Source organism: Pithys albifrons, chromosome 8, assembly GCF_047495875.1.
Source record: "Pithys albifrons albifrons isolate INPA30051 chromosome 8, PitAlb_v1, whole genome shotgun sequence".
Classification (NCBI taxonomy): domain Eukaryota; kingdom Metazoa; phylum Chordata; class Aves; order Passeriformes; family Thamnophilidae; genus Pithys; species Pithys albifrons.
The window spans coordinates 21,325,736-21,341,321 of record NC_092465.1 but is presented as its reverse complement, the minus strand read 5'-3'; the positions used below and the strand labels follow the sequence as shown (position 1 = coordinate 21,341,321).

General features: G+C 40.5%; 1 protein-coding gene across 1 annotated transcript in view; it reads right to left on the bottom strand.

The window, feature by feature from the left end:
• Positions 1-8,708, bottom strand: part of METAP1D (methionyl aminopeptidase type 1D, mitochondrial) — a 49,457-nt gene extending 40,749 nt beyond the window's left edge. Inside the window, exon 1 of the mRNA XM_071562197.1 lies at positions 8,661-8,708. Coding sequence (XP_071418298.1) covers positions 8,661-8,700 — 40 coding nt within the window. The 5' untranslated portion in view covers positions 8,701-8,708. The remainder of the gene's footprint in view (positions 1-8,660) is intronic.
• Between the last annotated feature and the right edge of the window lie 6,878 nt (positions 8,709-15,586).

Genomic DNA, 15,586 nt, shown 5'->3' with positions numbered 1-15,586 from the left:
TTTAAAAGGTAAGTCAGACAAACTGTTACAATAATAGAAAAACAAAACCCACTTTTGGGTCACATAATCCAAAAAATAAATCCAGAAACAACTCCTGATCATTAAGCAAAAACTACAAGTTTCCCACATTTAGAAGAATTTTAGGCTAATTATTTCATTGATTTAAAGTGGGCTTATGTCTGACTGTCAACATCATACTTTAAAAAAATGTCAAATTTCCAACTCTCGATGAAAATAAAGGCACATAAGAGCAAACTAAAAATAAATCATACAGGAAATGCAATTAAATTTAATTACATTGAACACTAACATTCATTCTGCAATCATAAAAAATTCTAAACAATTTTCTACATAAAAAATCATTATATTCTACAGCTAAAATAATACACAATCTTTATATAATGCAGCTTTTCCAACAGAATGAAACAGATTTAAAAGCAATGTGGAAGAACAAAATTAAAATATGCAATTGTATCTACTAAACTCTGGAATGATGCAGTAAAAAAACACACAACAGGGTAACACTAATGCTGCAACTTTTTTTTATTTTGTTTAATAACTTGTCACTTTATTTGTAAGCAGTAATCAAAGAGATGTCACAGCAAACTCTGTCTCTGCTCATGCTCTATTCTTTGCTGCTTCTCCTTTCAGCCTGGGTTAAAAAGAATCTTTTCTCCTAATCATCAACAAACTAATACCAGATTTCACTTGGGGTTAGCTATGCTGCCCATCAGTACAAGGCAACACTGCACAAAAACAACAAAGAAAATTAAAAAAGCAAGAGGCAAGGTCTGAACATAGTTTTCTTTCAATTCCCTTGGGAATCATGGTACTCGAAGTCTTGAATTCCCAGGCAGAGGGGATCATGTTCATCAGTTACGGCAGCTCCCTGGGCCCAAGTCCAGGTAGACTGCCTGTCTAAACCTGATGAAATATGGGCGCCATCAGGTAACTGCAGTGGCCACGGAGACTCCAGAAATGTGTAACTGAAAACTGAAAAATGAAATTAAAACAAGGCTGTAGCCAAACAGCCTCTACAGGATGCCATAACCGTAGGCAGAGAGCACACAATGTACAGACTGCTCCTTGTATACGTTCTCTTGCTTTTTCACATACATAATATGCAAGTCAGACTGGGCACACACACATACTTTGATAAACACTGATTTTAGATAGAAGTACTTAGGAAAGAAACCACTGGCCTGAATAGGCACAAAAGAAAAAAAAAAGAAAAAGAAATCGACTGCCCTGTAATCCACTCCCCCTCCCACTTCATTACATCAAAATACTTTCAAATTAAATTTTAATGCTAATAAATATTGCTAGTTCAACAGCACTGGGATGTGGTGTCTAGAAGCACTGCAAGCACTGCAAGCTCCCCATCATGGCACCTCATCATGTCAAACTGTCAAAGAGAAGAGGCAGCGAGTCTCTCTCATCAGATGTGAATTTTCAATTAATACAGGAATGTGCTTGTTTGGGAGCAGGCAGAAAGAAGGAGGAATCAAAAAAAAATTAAAAAAAAAGAAAATGATACAATCCCCAGTTGAGAAGATCACTGTAACTAGGGGTCTTACAGGTGGTTTTAGCACAGAAAAAGCCTTTACACACCACATACACGATCAAGCATTACTTTGAAATCACAGATTGCAATGCACCAGCAGAACTGTCACTGAAGAGTGCTCAAAAACCCCTAAACTTTTGCTTAAATTTTCTCATGATTCACAACTGTCACAGCCAGAACATGTCTACTGTATCTGAATATCATGGAAATGAAAACCAGCTTAGATTTCATGACACAGACCTCCACTGCAGCTTTAGCACCAAACCAGGTTCAAAACCAGAAGTGGCTTGTCTTCAAGGTGACTTCAGTAGAAATCCAGGTCTCCTCAGAATAAAAAAAAAATACCACAACACTATAGAAATATTTTTGGTAGACTCAAACTTACACTCCAAGTATAGCCATATGTAGGCTACACAAGAAATGAAGGGAAGCATGCCAGACCAGCTCAGTGAGGTTTCCCCTGCACAACTAGAGAACACACACAATACACAAATCCCAAACTTCACAGACATGTGGTATGTTGTTTTAACGTGGATCTTAAATCCAGCTTCTGGTCTAGGCAGGGTAATTCACTGCAAAATCCGGAGTAAAAGGAATTAATTATCTAAATCTAGAAAGCCACTTCATGTCCACTGTTAACTGTGTGTTTGCCTGGTGGCTTAGGAGGAGCAGGCACTGGGGCAGGCACAGCTCCTATTTCATCCTGCTGATGCTGCGCTGCCACAACACCCCCAGAAATGACTTCCTGGTGCTGCAGTTGCTCCATCCATCAGATAGTGCTCACCATTTCAGTTCCTTTTGTCTGCCTTAGCCATCTGCACTGTGAGCTCTCAGAAGCAAAAAAAAGTTTTATTATATGCTCACAGGACATTTGATAGTGTGGTTTTGGGGAGTGAAGCTATCTGCTCTAAAATACAATATAGTTCACAATTTGAGGTCCTTAATTTCTTTAGGAATGATTTAGACCTTCATTCTTTCTCCTCAAATGCCGTATATTACAGTAAACAAGCTTAGAGACCATCAGAAACCTGTGATACACTCTACCACTATTCCTCATGTTTTAAATAACAGAACATGCAAGGACCAAGTAGCCAGAGACTTCACAGTTCAATCCTGCACACGGGCTCAGCAGGGTCATCTTCCACTATACATTTTAGAAGCCTTTATTTTTCATTCCTTTAATATAAACTCTAAATATTGTGCAGTGGTATCCTATATTTGATTTGCTGTATGAGTATAGAGGAGTTTAAAAAAGTAATTTGGTTCTTCACAGAACAACACTAAGATCTGTGTGTTGGTTAACATTGCATTCGTGGGCCTGAAGCAACATCTAAAGGAAAGACAAGTTTGCCTTTTGTGCTGCTCAGAGGCAGCATCTGCACATCTGCACATCTGGAATTAAAATCACAGACATGACTTTCCTTTTTAGACTTTCCATGCTATTACATGGTATTATGTTGAGCCTTTGCTTCTACATCTGCAGCCAGGTAAGGAAATGCCAGACAAGGACAACAGAACAGCCTCTGGCAAGCAATGTAGAAGTGCATGCAAATAATCCTCACTCACAGACACGTCCAACGCTGAAGACAGAGAGCACTATAAAATGCACTTTGGAAACATGGCAACAAGCCAAATCCCTCTGATGGGGCATCCCACTTTCTTGGGAGAGGCATTCCCAGAGCTTTCTGGCATTTTCTTTCAGGGTCAGTAGCCGAGGCACAAAGCTGGACAGTGGCCCTTCAGCCAATCCCACAGCAGGGCAATGAGCTCCTGCAGACGGTGGGAAAGTCTCAGGGGTCTGTCACGGGAATGGAAAGAGAAAGCAGATTTTTCTGCTTAGGGAAAGGTCTACCTGAGCTTTAAGGAAAACTGCAAAATGAAAAGGGATATATGCAAAATACATTTCCACAAAAGTTCGATTTTTGCCTGAAGGATTTTTGCTAGGCTTACTTTGTTCTAAATATTTATCACAGCCTATGCACTGGCAGAAACAGGACACTGCCTGGGACCTGGGCCACCCAAGATACAAGGCACACAGAGCAGACAAAGCTTTCACAAACCCCTGAAACTAGGTCCTTTTCAGGAACTCGTCATTGACTTTGTCTCTATGTGGATTTTGGCTGTAACCACAATGGTGATGCTCCAGCCCCAGGTCAAGGGGCATCTCTCTAAGAATAAGAGAAAACTTTTTATATACTAGAATTAATGACTACTAGAGTAGGTGTGGGTCAGTAAAGCTGTTGATGTGGCAGGAAACATAGTTCCAGCAGCTGTCCTGGACATCTGCTAGAGGCTTTCCTTCATTTCAAAGCAATCTTAGCTAATGCTGATTGAGAAACCTAAGCTCACAGAGAAACCACACCCTACAAATCCACCCACAGCCAGAAGTGATAGATCTTGGCAGAAAAAAAGACATTGTGTGCTGCCAACAATACATTACCTCTCAACTGAAAGAAGAGACAATTAAACACTTTATTGAAAGGGGAATATTTTCTCTCTTGTGCCTCAAACCATGAAAGTGCATTTCTCCCCCAGAGTTGCTGCACTGTTGAAATGGGAATAATTCCTTGTCTGCCTGATTATTTTCAAGACAGGGAAGAAACTACCTTAGGATCATTTAAAAAATGTTAAAAGTGTACTACAATCAAATGGTTTGAACTTCCACCATGCAGCTCATAATGCTAATGTTAAATTCTGGAGACATGAGTCTGTCTACAAATTAATGGAAAATGTGAATTAATATTTTCTTCGAGCTAATTGCCCAGCACATAAATTGCAGAGTGCAGCCAAGCACATTTGATCTTGAAAACTCTCTTGCACAAGTTTTCAATCACTTTTTCTCATTCACCCAGAAAAAGCAACATTATACTTAATTATAAGTCTAGAATGCCAGGAAATATTTAGTCATATCTGCCCAAAACCTTATCTGTATATTCTATGGTTAATTTTAAAAAACCATTAGCTTAAAAGTAGTGGAAGTTACTATAGGTGAGGATTAATTGTTTGAGTTGTACATTTTTAAGTTTCTTTTTAATGGTGAAGAAGACATAGATGAAGAGAGACTTCTAGCATTTTAATATTAATAGTGCTAAGAAGATTTTTATGGTTTATTTTTAACATGAGAATATCATCATGTATGCTGAAGTTTCTGGTTAAATAATCTTATCAAAGAGCAAGCTACAACAATTTTTTAAAAAGAAATGTCATTCCTACTTCAAAATGCACCACAAAGAAGATGGAAACATTGATTCAGCATCATAGTAGTTAAAAACTTCTGACATGCATATTTTGATTTCAGAAGAAAAAAATGTGCCTTATTTTGAGCTCCTTGGCTTCCTCTTAGAAATCCTGACAAGTCTGGACTTCATGGGAACATGAGCATTACCAAGGACTGCAGATTAGCAAATGCAAGAAATCCACCATGTGCATCAGAAATACTCTTAATGAAAGATTCAGTTAAGTTTTTGTGGATAACTCAAGAGACATCAGTCTTGTGTTAGACAGTCACTAATTTTCCATCTCCTAACCCAAATTCATTCAATTTCTTAAATGGGTTCAAAGTTTTATGACAACTCCAGTTCTAATGCAGAAGTGAAAAAAACAGTTTCCCATTTGGATGGAATGAACAAACTGGCTAAATACTGATAAAGATCGACTCCAAATTAAGGTTAAGATAATGGAAATTACATGTCCCTGAAATACAGCACCTTATTTATCACTGGGGGCCCCTGTTTCCAGTAGGCACCCACAGTTGCATTCATGAAACAAAGCTGACCTCAGGTGTTTGATGAGTTAACGAATAAGTATTTATAAAAAAAAAGTAAAAGAAATATAAAAGGAAAGGAAATTAAGCACACAGAGGGCAAAGATGCCCCAACTGAGTTGTGATACTGATTCTGCTAATTGTTCAGGCAGATTCTCTGCAGCAGTTGTGTGGGCAAGGGGGTGACATGGTCCTGCCTGCACAAGAAAAGGGTTTGTGACAGCAACAGCCTATCAGAAACTGCAGAAAAAGAGAGTCACAGAGAGTGAAGAGAGTCCTCTTCCTTCACAGGTGGTGGAAACTGCAATGGTTTTGAATAAATATTATTCAGCAAGGTAATGATTTGATCTTGCCTGTATTTCTGGAAATCAAAAAGCCAGATTTGGAGAGATTTACAGCAAGCACTTTATTTATTTACTAATCACTTCCCAGCTAGAGATTCCATAGCACCCTTCTGTGTATTAAAATGCAGAGTTCAACATAAAACAGTAATTTAAAAGTTGACTACCAGTTTTACCATCCTAAATGGCAAAGCCATGTCCGACCACAAAAGAAAAACACTGTGTAAAATTACATGTTTGCACTCTGTCTAAAGGATATAAACCAAATCCCTTCATATTGCCTCAGTCACTTGTTATACCTCCTTCTATTAGTCCCAACTAATATTTCTAACTTGTGTAATGTTTCAGAATAGTTTGGTAATGTTCATATAAATACTCTGCTGGAGAAGAGTTTATTATTCCTTTAATATACTCAATTTTGCCTAAACTAACTATGAAGTATAGACGATACTCAACCATGTATTAGTGAAAAGGCCTGTGAACCAAACTTGTGATCTATATGGCCAAAAAAGGAATTAAACAAAAAAAAAGGAATTAAACAGAAAAAAAAAGGAAAAAAGACTCATTTCTAGTGAGACTCAGCAGTTCTGGGCAAACTTGAAAGTGTGAGGCTTTGAAACTCTACTGCAACAAAATCAAATTCCATCTATGTCCCCCTGTTCCCCCCATTTCTGGGGGGGCTTTTTCTTTTAAAAGAAAAAGGTTTCAAAACACATTTGTGTATTTCCTCCTCATTTTACTAACAGAGGGGGAAAGAGTAACAGTCTCAGAAAAAGTTTGAAAACAACCATCTCTAACAGGCTCTGTATGCAGAAGTGTCTCACACCATCTCACACACTGTGGTGCTGGAGACAGTCGTAGCTTCTCCCTGAGTGCAGTTTGCAGGTTATGCATTTCGGAGCCTGCACGTGAACTCCCAGTTCTGCAAGGGGCTTTACAAGGCACTGAAGCCCCTGAGCAAACAGACAGCCTGGGAACACAAGCTACATATCTAAGAGATGTATCACACCCTGTCAGTCTACAGTGACTTAACTTTAAAAACCTGGCCAGTAATACTTCACATAGATTATTATAGAATACTTATTCATTGCTAAGAAAGTAACATCAGAAATCAGTTTCAGCCATACTTAACATGGTTAAGAAACTAATTTTACAAGAGATGTCCTCTAATCGGTTATTTTCCTGTGGCTCTAAGCACTGAAATTTCATTAAAAAAATTAGGGGCTTCTACTCCACAATAATTTACCTATCTAAAATAAATAAATTACTAAGAGAGTACTACACTTTAAACCATCTAAGCTGTATTTGTAGACAAGCACTTCTTTGATGTCTTCTACTTTATTACCACTAAAGTACCATAGATAAAATTACTGTAATACCTGAAACTGAGTTAATATCAAATTAAATCTTTTACAAGCAAATGAATCAGAACATAATCCATACTATTTCTAAACCCCGTCAGTGATCTGATATGTCTGCTGAATGTTTTTCAGTTTTAATTTACAAAATGGTAAACTCAATTCACACGTCTGTGCATCACCTGTGCAGTTCAACCCACTGCAAGGCCACTCAGAAATGCAGTGTTTGAGGATAGAGAATTTCACAAAGGTTTCTGCAAACCACTCACACTCTAAAAAAGTTGTGTATCTTCTCCTCAGGCTGACAGTGTTTCAGTTCTGACATCAGCAAGGCAGAGACTACTCAAATAATTTTCCCATATGATTACTGAAAAGGTAAAAACTGCCTTTTAACTTCCTAATGTCTTTCAATCAACTTATTTTATTTTTCAAATATAATAGATTTTTTTAGGCTAGCCTAAATCCTTCTGGTACATGGAGGAAGAATACAAACTTCCAAGATCTCTGCTGCTCAAACACACTTAGGTAGAAACAGTTCTGTAGTAAAGAAAACTTTCATCATTTATAAAAACATAACATCAGATATATTAAAAAAAACCCAAACACAAAAAAGTCTATAAAAAAGTAATTTTTGTTCAGTTTAGGTAGAACAAATACCCTTAGGTGAACAGAAAGCTAATTTAAATTACTTTTATCTTTCAGTATTTGCAAATTAAATTATACTTAACTGTCCAATTCAGGGAAAATCAGATTTAGTTTAATCAGTCTTGTCTTAACTATGACAGTTTTGCTTTCTCAGTCTCTGGAAAAGCAAATTCCCAAGGGAAGCTGAACAAGGTTTGATGCCTGAAGGGCAGGTAGGAAGGCTTAACAAATTTAAATCGCTTGGTTATTTTAATTGGTTGGCAGACATTGAGTTTCTAAGTGCACGTGGGGATGGAGTTGGAGGCAGGGCACGGACACACAACTTTCACTTGAGAAGGGCTATGCGGTAGAACAGGTGCTTTTAAGAAGAGAACCTCAGGACACGAGGGACAACGGGACCTGAGAAGCCTTTACACACACGGATGTGCCAACAGGTAGTAAATTCCGCAGCTGGACGGGCTGGCAGAGGAAACACGTGTACACGTTATGTCAGATTACTGTTTCTCTCAAACACACTGTAACAGCAAAGCCCACCACAGCAAACCCGGAGCAAAGCACTCCCGCACGGCCGGGGTTGCCGACACGGCGCTCCGCCCGGTGTGCGATGCCAGCCCGGGGGGCGGCGGGCCCGGCGGGCCCGGCCCGCCCCGCACAGCGCCGGGAACGCCCCGCTCAGGAGCCGAGCCCTGACAGCTGCGGCCGCCCCGGGGCCCCGCCGCGGCCCGCCCGGCGCCACCGCCGCTCCCGCCTCCCCGCGCCCCGCCCGGCGCAGCGGCCGGTCTGTCGCTGCCCCCGGCAGGCGCCGCGGTCTCCCCGCTCGGACGGCGTCGGGACCTTTCCCTCCTCGATTTCAACGCAAGCCCCAACTCCGCAGCGGCGTCGGAGGGGGCGCCCGGCGGGAGAGCCGGGAAGGGCGGGGAAGGGCCGAGCCCGGGCCGGGCCAGGCCAGGCCAGACTCGCTCCTTTCCCCGGCGGCGCCGCGCACTCACCTCCGCTCCGCAGCGCGCGGGCGGCCCTGGGCGCCGCCATGTTGCCCATGTGAGGCCGTCACGTGCCCGGGCCCGGACCCGCAGCGAGGCGGGAGCGCCCCCTTCCCGCCCCCCTGCGCGTGAGGAGGCGCGGCGGCAGTGGGGCCGGTCTGACCTCGCTCTGTACCCCTCTGTGCCCCGCACCGGCCGCTCTGCCCTGCTCTGTGCCCCCTCTGTGCCCCGCACCGGCCGCTCTGCCCTGCTCTGTGCCCCCTCTGTGCCCCGCACCGGCCGCTCTGCCCTGCTCTGTGCCCCCTCTGTGCCCCGCACCGGCCGCTCTGCCCTGCTCTGTGCCCGCTCTGTGTCCCCCACCGGCCCCTCTGCCCCGCTCTGTGCCCCGCACGGCCACCACATAACAACAACAAGGAAAACCCCAACACTTTTTTGTACTTTTATGACTAAAATTACAAACTCCTCTTTGTGAACCGTGAGGGGTTCTCGTTAATGTGTATAAATAATCTCAGTGGCTGGTGCCAGACTCTTCAGTGGTGGATGAGGAGCAATGGCCATAAACTAAACCACAAAAAGTTCTACCTCAGTATGAGGAAGAACTTTGCACTGAGGGTGGCAGAGCACTGAACAGGCTCCCGAGGAGGGTCATGGACTCTCCCCCTCTGGAGATATTCAAATCCCACCTGGACACATTCCTGCTGTAGGTGACCCTGCCTTGGGGGAAGGCTGGACTGGGTGATCTCCAGAGATCCCTTCCAACTCTCACAATTCTGTGATGCTGTGAGATAAGCTTTTGATGCTGCATTTGTTGTAAAGGCCTACACAGAATCTGAAGGCTAACACTTAAACCCTAAGTGTCCAATATTTTTCTAACTAAACTCATTATTTCATATTCAACCAAACTTCATGCATTTAAAAAATAGCTAATAAAGCAAACTTTTCAGTAGAGTAGCATCTTTCCAACAATTTTTTTGTACAGGTACTCTTTGGCCTTAAAAATATCGAAAGACCATCTTACAGTGTTGGTGGGGTGGGTTTCATTTTCAGTCAAATAAAAATCAAACTAAACTTCTAATATCCCTTTATAATTTTTACTTTCCACTGTTTTGTTTCCTTGGCTGTATCTGGCTTGCCTGTATGAACAATTAGACACATTTTGAATTTATATTCTTATGGCTTATAAAAATTTGAGAAGCACTCTTACAGGACAGAAATGCAACAGCCAGCAGGCAACTACTAAACCTAAAGGAATGAAATCACCAAATGAAAGAATGAATAGCATGCCTTAAGGTAATGGGTACAAGAGCAGAGGAAAGAAACTAAAATGTAGAAGTAATACCAGTCTCCTTTCTTGTATCCTCACACATGCCACAATCTTTCTATCCTGACACACATGCACACGTACACACACAGTGGTAATCCGTGGGATAAATAAGCAAATTCTCAAATGAGAACTGAGACTTTTTGTCTCCAGACTTACTTAACTCTTGGTATAGCCATTAGTAGTTTTTAACTTCCCCTGTTCAAATTTTATGATTTAGTTAAGAATAGTCTCAAAACCCAAAGTGGATGGGAATGCTGATGTTATTTACCTCCCTGTACCTGGGAAAACTCCTGAAGAAAGTATGAACTTACATTGCAAACATTTCTGTCTTTAAGGAGCAAACTCCAAGCATTCTCTATCAAAAAAATGCTCTGTGATCCTCAGTGGTCCTATACAGATGTTGCTCACAAAAGTACATCACTTAATCAGCTGCCACAGCAAGATAGGCAGCCACAACATAGCAGGTCTTTCAGGAGTTTGAATTTCATCAGGCATCATTTTGTCCTACTTTGTATCTTGGCAAGGCTTTAGAAATGCAGACACCCAACCACTGGCTCTACAACAATGATGTACAGTGTAAAGCAATCACACATTGTGCTGTGTGGCCTGAGCAACTACGTGTATTCTGGGGTGGATGTGCTTGTGTGTGCCTGAAGAGAACAGCACACTGCACAGGAAAGTAGCCATGTATGATGAGTAGTACACCATCTTTTCCTGATCTGTCAGTAAAGGAGAGAAACAGAGTAGCCTAGTCTCACCTCTCTTATTGAGTCAGTAAGTATTTCCCACTCTGTGGAATGAGGCCATTGTTAGAGAAAATGAAGTGAATGCTTGGTTTTTGTCTGCAGCTGTAAGACCCACATTCCTTATTGTAACAGCCTGAAAACTGGTTGATGGCATAACAAAATGCAGAACCTGGAGGCAATACTACTTATGCTGCTACCACCTTTGTAATTACCTCGTCCTTAAGTGTCAGGCTATTTCACAAATACTTGTAGGTATCGGCTAGTGGTTAGACTGGACCAATTCTTTTTGCATGTCAGAAACCAAAAGGGGATCGATCAAATTACGATTGATTACGTTTCAAGTGAACTGTGTAATTTTTGCAGTTTCTGGATGAATCTCAAGCCTATCAACAGTCATTATTCAGTAGTCTCTAATGTATGCTTAGATCTAGGCTTTCTCCTTTTACTAAGAAATACAAACAACAGATAGTTTAGGAGCTTTATACCAGTAAAATGGGGATGAATATATCAGAAAAGAGATACACCTATCCTAACACAGCAAACCTGAAAAATCATACCCTGTTGCATTCTAGTTCTGTCACCAAAAGAAAATACATCACTTTCCCCCTCATGTATAATTGTCTTTTGGATATATTTGACAAATCCTCTGAAATGTTTAAGGACATTGATGTCTCAAGCTGTCCTGAGCTTCAGATTGAGAGGCAGCTTTGGAGAAATCGCTTTTCAGCCCAGAGTCCTTTCAACACTTGTATGTTACATTCTTCAAGGAGAATCTTTCATGTCCCGCCTCACTTAGATTGCCTCTCTGCTGTCAGAGCCAGCAAGTTCTAAATGTAGAATCTCAGCTTTATTATTTCCTCCCATGATTGGGCAGGCTGATATTAAAATAAGTAAAAGATGTTCTAGACAAGACAAAGCTAGGTTTTTACATGCAAGTTTGAAAGTGGGTCTGTAAGACAGAGTTATGCCTTATGTACATGTGAATTTTTATGTAGAACAATACAGAAGTATGCTTCTAGTTTAAGTATAGCAGCTGGATACTTCTGGGGCTAGGCTTAGACTTCCCTGCCTAAGGGTGTCTTAAAAGATGATTTAGCTCCACAGCAGCTTTTGCTGATGGGGCTGGTGCTCTTTGCATCCTGCTCTATTCACAAATACATATTTTTTTCAGCACTGGTGTTCATCTGATCCACAGTGAGACAGTCTGGAGTCCTGAACTTGCAAAACCCCATAAACCTCCTACATCAGCAATACAAAATATATATAACCAAGAAAAGCTACACCAAACTTACATCACAGCTCTAGGGAAAGCAAAATGACATATTCACAATCCATATCATATTAAACTCATTCTAGGCAAAGATTTTCTCCTTTCCGCAAAACTATGAAAGTCTTAAAGACACAAACACCCCATACAGCTCAGAGAAAAGCTTAACTGGAAGAAAGAGAAGCATCTAAAAATAGCAGCTATTGAACATGAACACTTCCCTTATTGCTGTACCATTTAGAAACAAAAAAGGGGGTGTCAAGCTCTTCCCATTGATCTAGATTTTCTTTATGTTCTATCTCTTCAGCGCAAACTGTGCAACAACCACAAATGGAGCACATAGATCCTGTGTGAGGAATGTTTACAGCATTACATGTTCTTTATTTACTAAAGAAAGAAGCTAGTGCTACTCTTGGAAAAAAACAGTGCACAGTACTGTTCCTGCTATATAGATTTTTTGTAAAGGCCAAGAGGGAATTCTGAATCCTCTTCCCGAGGCTTTGTCTTCATTGTGTCATTACCTGAGACTCCTTCAATTTGGATGGGAGCCTTATATCTGAAATGAGCTTTGACGAGTGGAAGTAGGACATTTTTTTTTGCCTTTTCTCTCTGCCTCTAGTCTGGAGAATTAACAATATTTTGAATATGGAAATCTGAAAACTGCTAGATTAATGACCCTTTTTACACCAGCTTGTACCATTGCAGATGTAAAAGAAGCTCTGAGACACAGTCTGTAATCTTGTTTCTTGTATTGTGTGTTGCTGAAGGCTTTAGTGTAAGGAACAAAGAAGCTGGTAAGCATGTATTTGAATGAGTAGTTATGGGTGGAAACTGGTATTTGCATTATTTTTCTTTTTACATTGTCAAAAATGAGCGATAGGGAGGCAAGCCCATTCCTACAATTTTCCCACCACAGTTATAAGCCAGTAGGATGGCAGATAGAATGCCCTGCCTGAGCCGAGCTTGCATCTATTTGTTTTGCTTTGTGTAATAGCCTTCCATTTTTACTGGCTCACTAAATTTTTAGCCTCACATTCCAAATACTGCCACTGGTGTGGTTAACAGCCCTTTGTAAATGAAACATTTTAATAGAAAGAACTCTGTTAGACTGAAATCTTTCTGATCATTGGAGAAAGAGCTAGCAGGGTAAACCAGCTGGAATTACTGACAGCATGGGGAAAAATATTTCCAATGACTTTAGGTCAATTTTTTTTTCCAGAGAATGCAAGTACCTGCAAGACATACTTGATTATGAGATACAGATTTTAACATTTCACTATGCTGTCTTTTTTAACTTCAAGTCCAAATTATCCTAGCAAGCAACATTTCACAAAGCAGTAGCATTAGAGAGTAATAATTTTCAATTTAAAAGCTGAAATTCCAAGGTTTTAGGTGATAGGCTACAGGTATTTCCGGCTCTAACAGTTTGATACTGAAGAAATCAGGTCAGAATTGTGAGGAAAGATAAAATGGCAAAATACACAACATAAGAGTTTTCAAGCTTTCTAGTGTCTGACAGTCATAAAATATGGTAAAGGAAAAGCATAAAGAGCAACAAAGTCTCAGTGAGAGACAAAAAAAGAATTGAAAAAATCTATATAAGCAGACACAAATCCTTCCTACAGACATTATGGGCTGCTTACCCTCCTGCTGACATTGCAGAGAGAGACAATAGGTCAGTCTTGAATTGCCTAAACTGCCACATAGCAGCTTTGTGTGTTAGTTCATGGGAGGCACAGACACTTGCTGCCCAAGACTCTCCTTCAGCAACACACAAACCTTTATTCCCCCAGCTACAGCAGTTAGCGTCCTTCAAATCCTGCAGCTTCTGGTAGCCTACTTTCTCAGTTCTGAAGCCATAGGCACCCCTTGAGATCAGTAGTTGTTGAGGTAGAAGTTGCTTCCTTGCAGTAGGTAACTTTTATGTTTCAAAATACATGAAAGGGATCAGTTTGATGCAGGTTTCTGAACATCAACATTTTTCAGAGCTTTATTTACCTTTTAGGACAAAATCTTGGATAAGCACTTTTGACAATAGCTTCACATGGAAAGAAAACTTGCGTCTTCCAATTGAACTGAATTCACCATTTCAGATACTCTACTGCATTTTCCTGAAGTAGATTTATTGATGTGACTGTGACTGGATTTGTAAGTGATGGAAGGGCAAACCAGCATTCTGATGCCAGCAGCATCTACAATGAAAAACTTTAAATATACTTACATATCTTTATGTACATTCTGAAAAGAATAATCAAAATGCAAAAAACCTCTTCTTAAATGCTTTATCAGTATGTTGTGCAAAGTTTCACTTGAAGTATGAGTGAAGTCACTTAAGAATCTAGATTTAGCCAAAATGCAGGAAAAAAGTCATAGTAAATTAAATCACATAAACCTATTATTAATAAGCCTATTATTACTGTTCCCTCTAAGTTCCTGTTAGCATATAATAACTCAAAAGAAGAACAATAGAATCTTAAGAAACCTGGGATAGCAGATTAAGTATTTGAACAAAAATATTTCTAATCCAGGATTACTTTAGTGTCATATTGTGCCCAGAATAGGAGAGGGCTCTAATAGCATGCAGCTTCAGCTATCCAGTTCTTACTCTCACTGCTAACATCTACAGTGAAGAAGTTGCTACTAAGCCTCAGTGTTAATTTGTCAGCTCACAAATCCACAAAATTGAACCCTTCCTGTATCTACCTGCAGTTTCATACAGACAGTGGTTATTAGTTCACAGGTTCTCTCTCAGCATGCAAAAGTCAGACACCACTAGTGGTATCTGTGCCATCTTCCATACTACACTACAAAGTATTTGTTTAAATACAGCAGGAGGTCCCTATTCTTAATTATGCTAAATACAGAAATATAAACACTACACAAAACTTAGTAAATGTTTATAAAAAGTATTAAACTTTTTTATTTTATAAGTATGACTCATTGAACAGCTGGAGTTGCTGCCATGTGTACTTCAGAGAGCAGGCAAAATTTGTTATCCTCTTGAAAACCACGGAACAAAATATCCAGACTGGCAAGCTAGGACTTGGTGTGTGTAGTAGCATCCTGAATTCTGGATATTTAGTCAATTTTACCATTCATGCATAGTCTCTAAAATGTTAGTTTGAACAGACACAATCTAGAAACCTGAACTAAGCTGGCATATGCTACCCAAGCAGTGCCAGAAGAACCATCACTCTTTTCTAGCTGTCAAACGAGATTATTGCCTCTTTCTTTGCCAAGGGATAGTCCAGACAGTTAAGACCACTTCAGGCAAAGTCAGCAGGGCTAGATCAATTTGCTGATGAAGATTGCTTCAGATAATTGGCTTAATTAACTGTAATGGATTAGGGAGTACTCACATGGCCTTTTCCTGGCAGCAAAACTGCAGAAGCTGTAGTCTGCTGTAGGATGGAAGGATTCAAAGTTTCTAGACCTCTATGAGGCCATTTATTCCTATCTTTCATGCCAAGAATTAGTAACAAAATAGTTCCTGTAAATCAGGTAGTAAGTTTTGCTGTTCACAGGCGCATTCCAATGGCTTAGAATGCTTCCAAGACCACGCTGGAATGAGAAACCATCCTTGGCCTAAGACCGCACC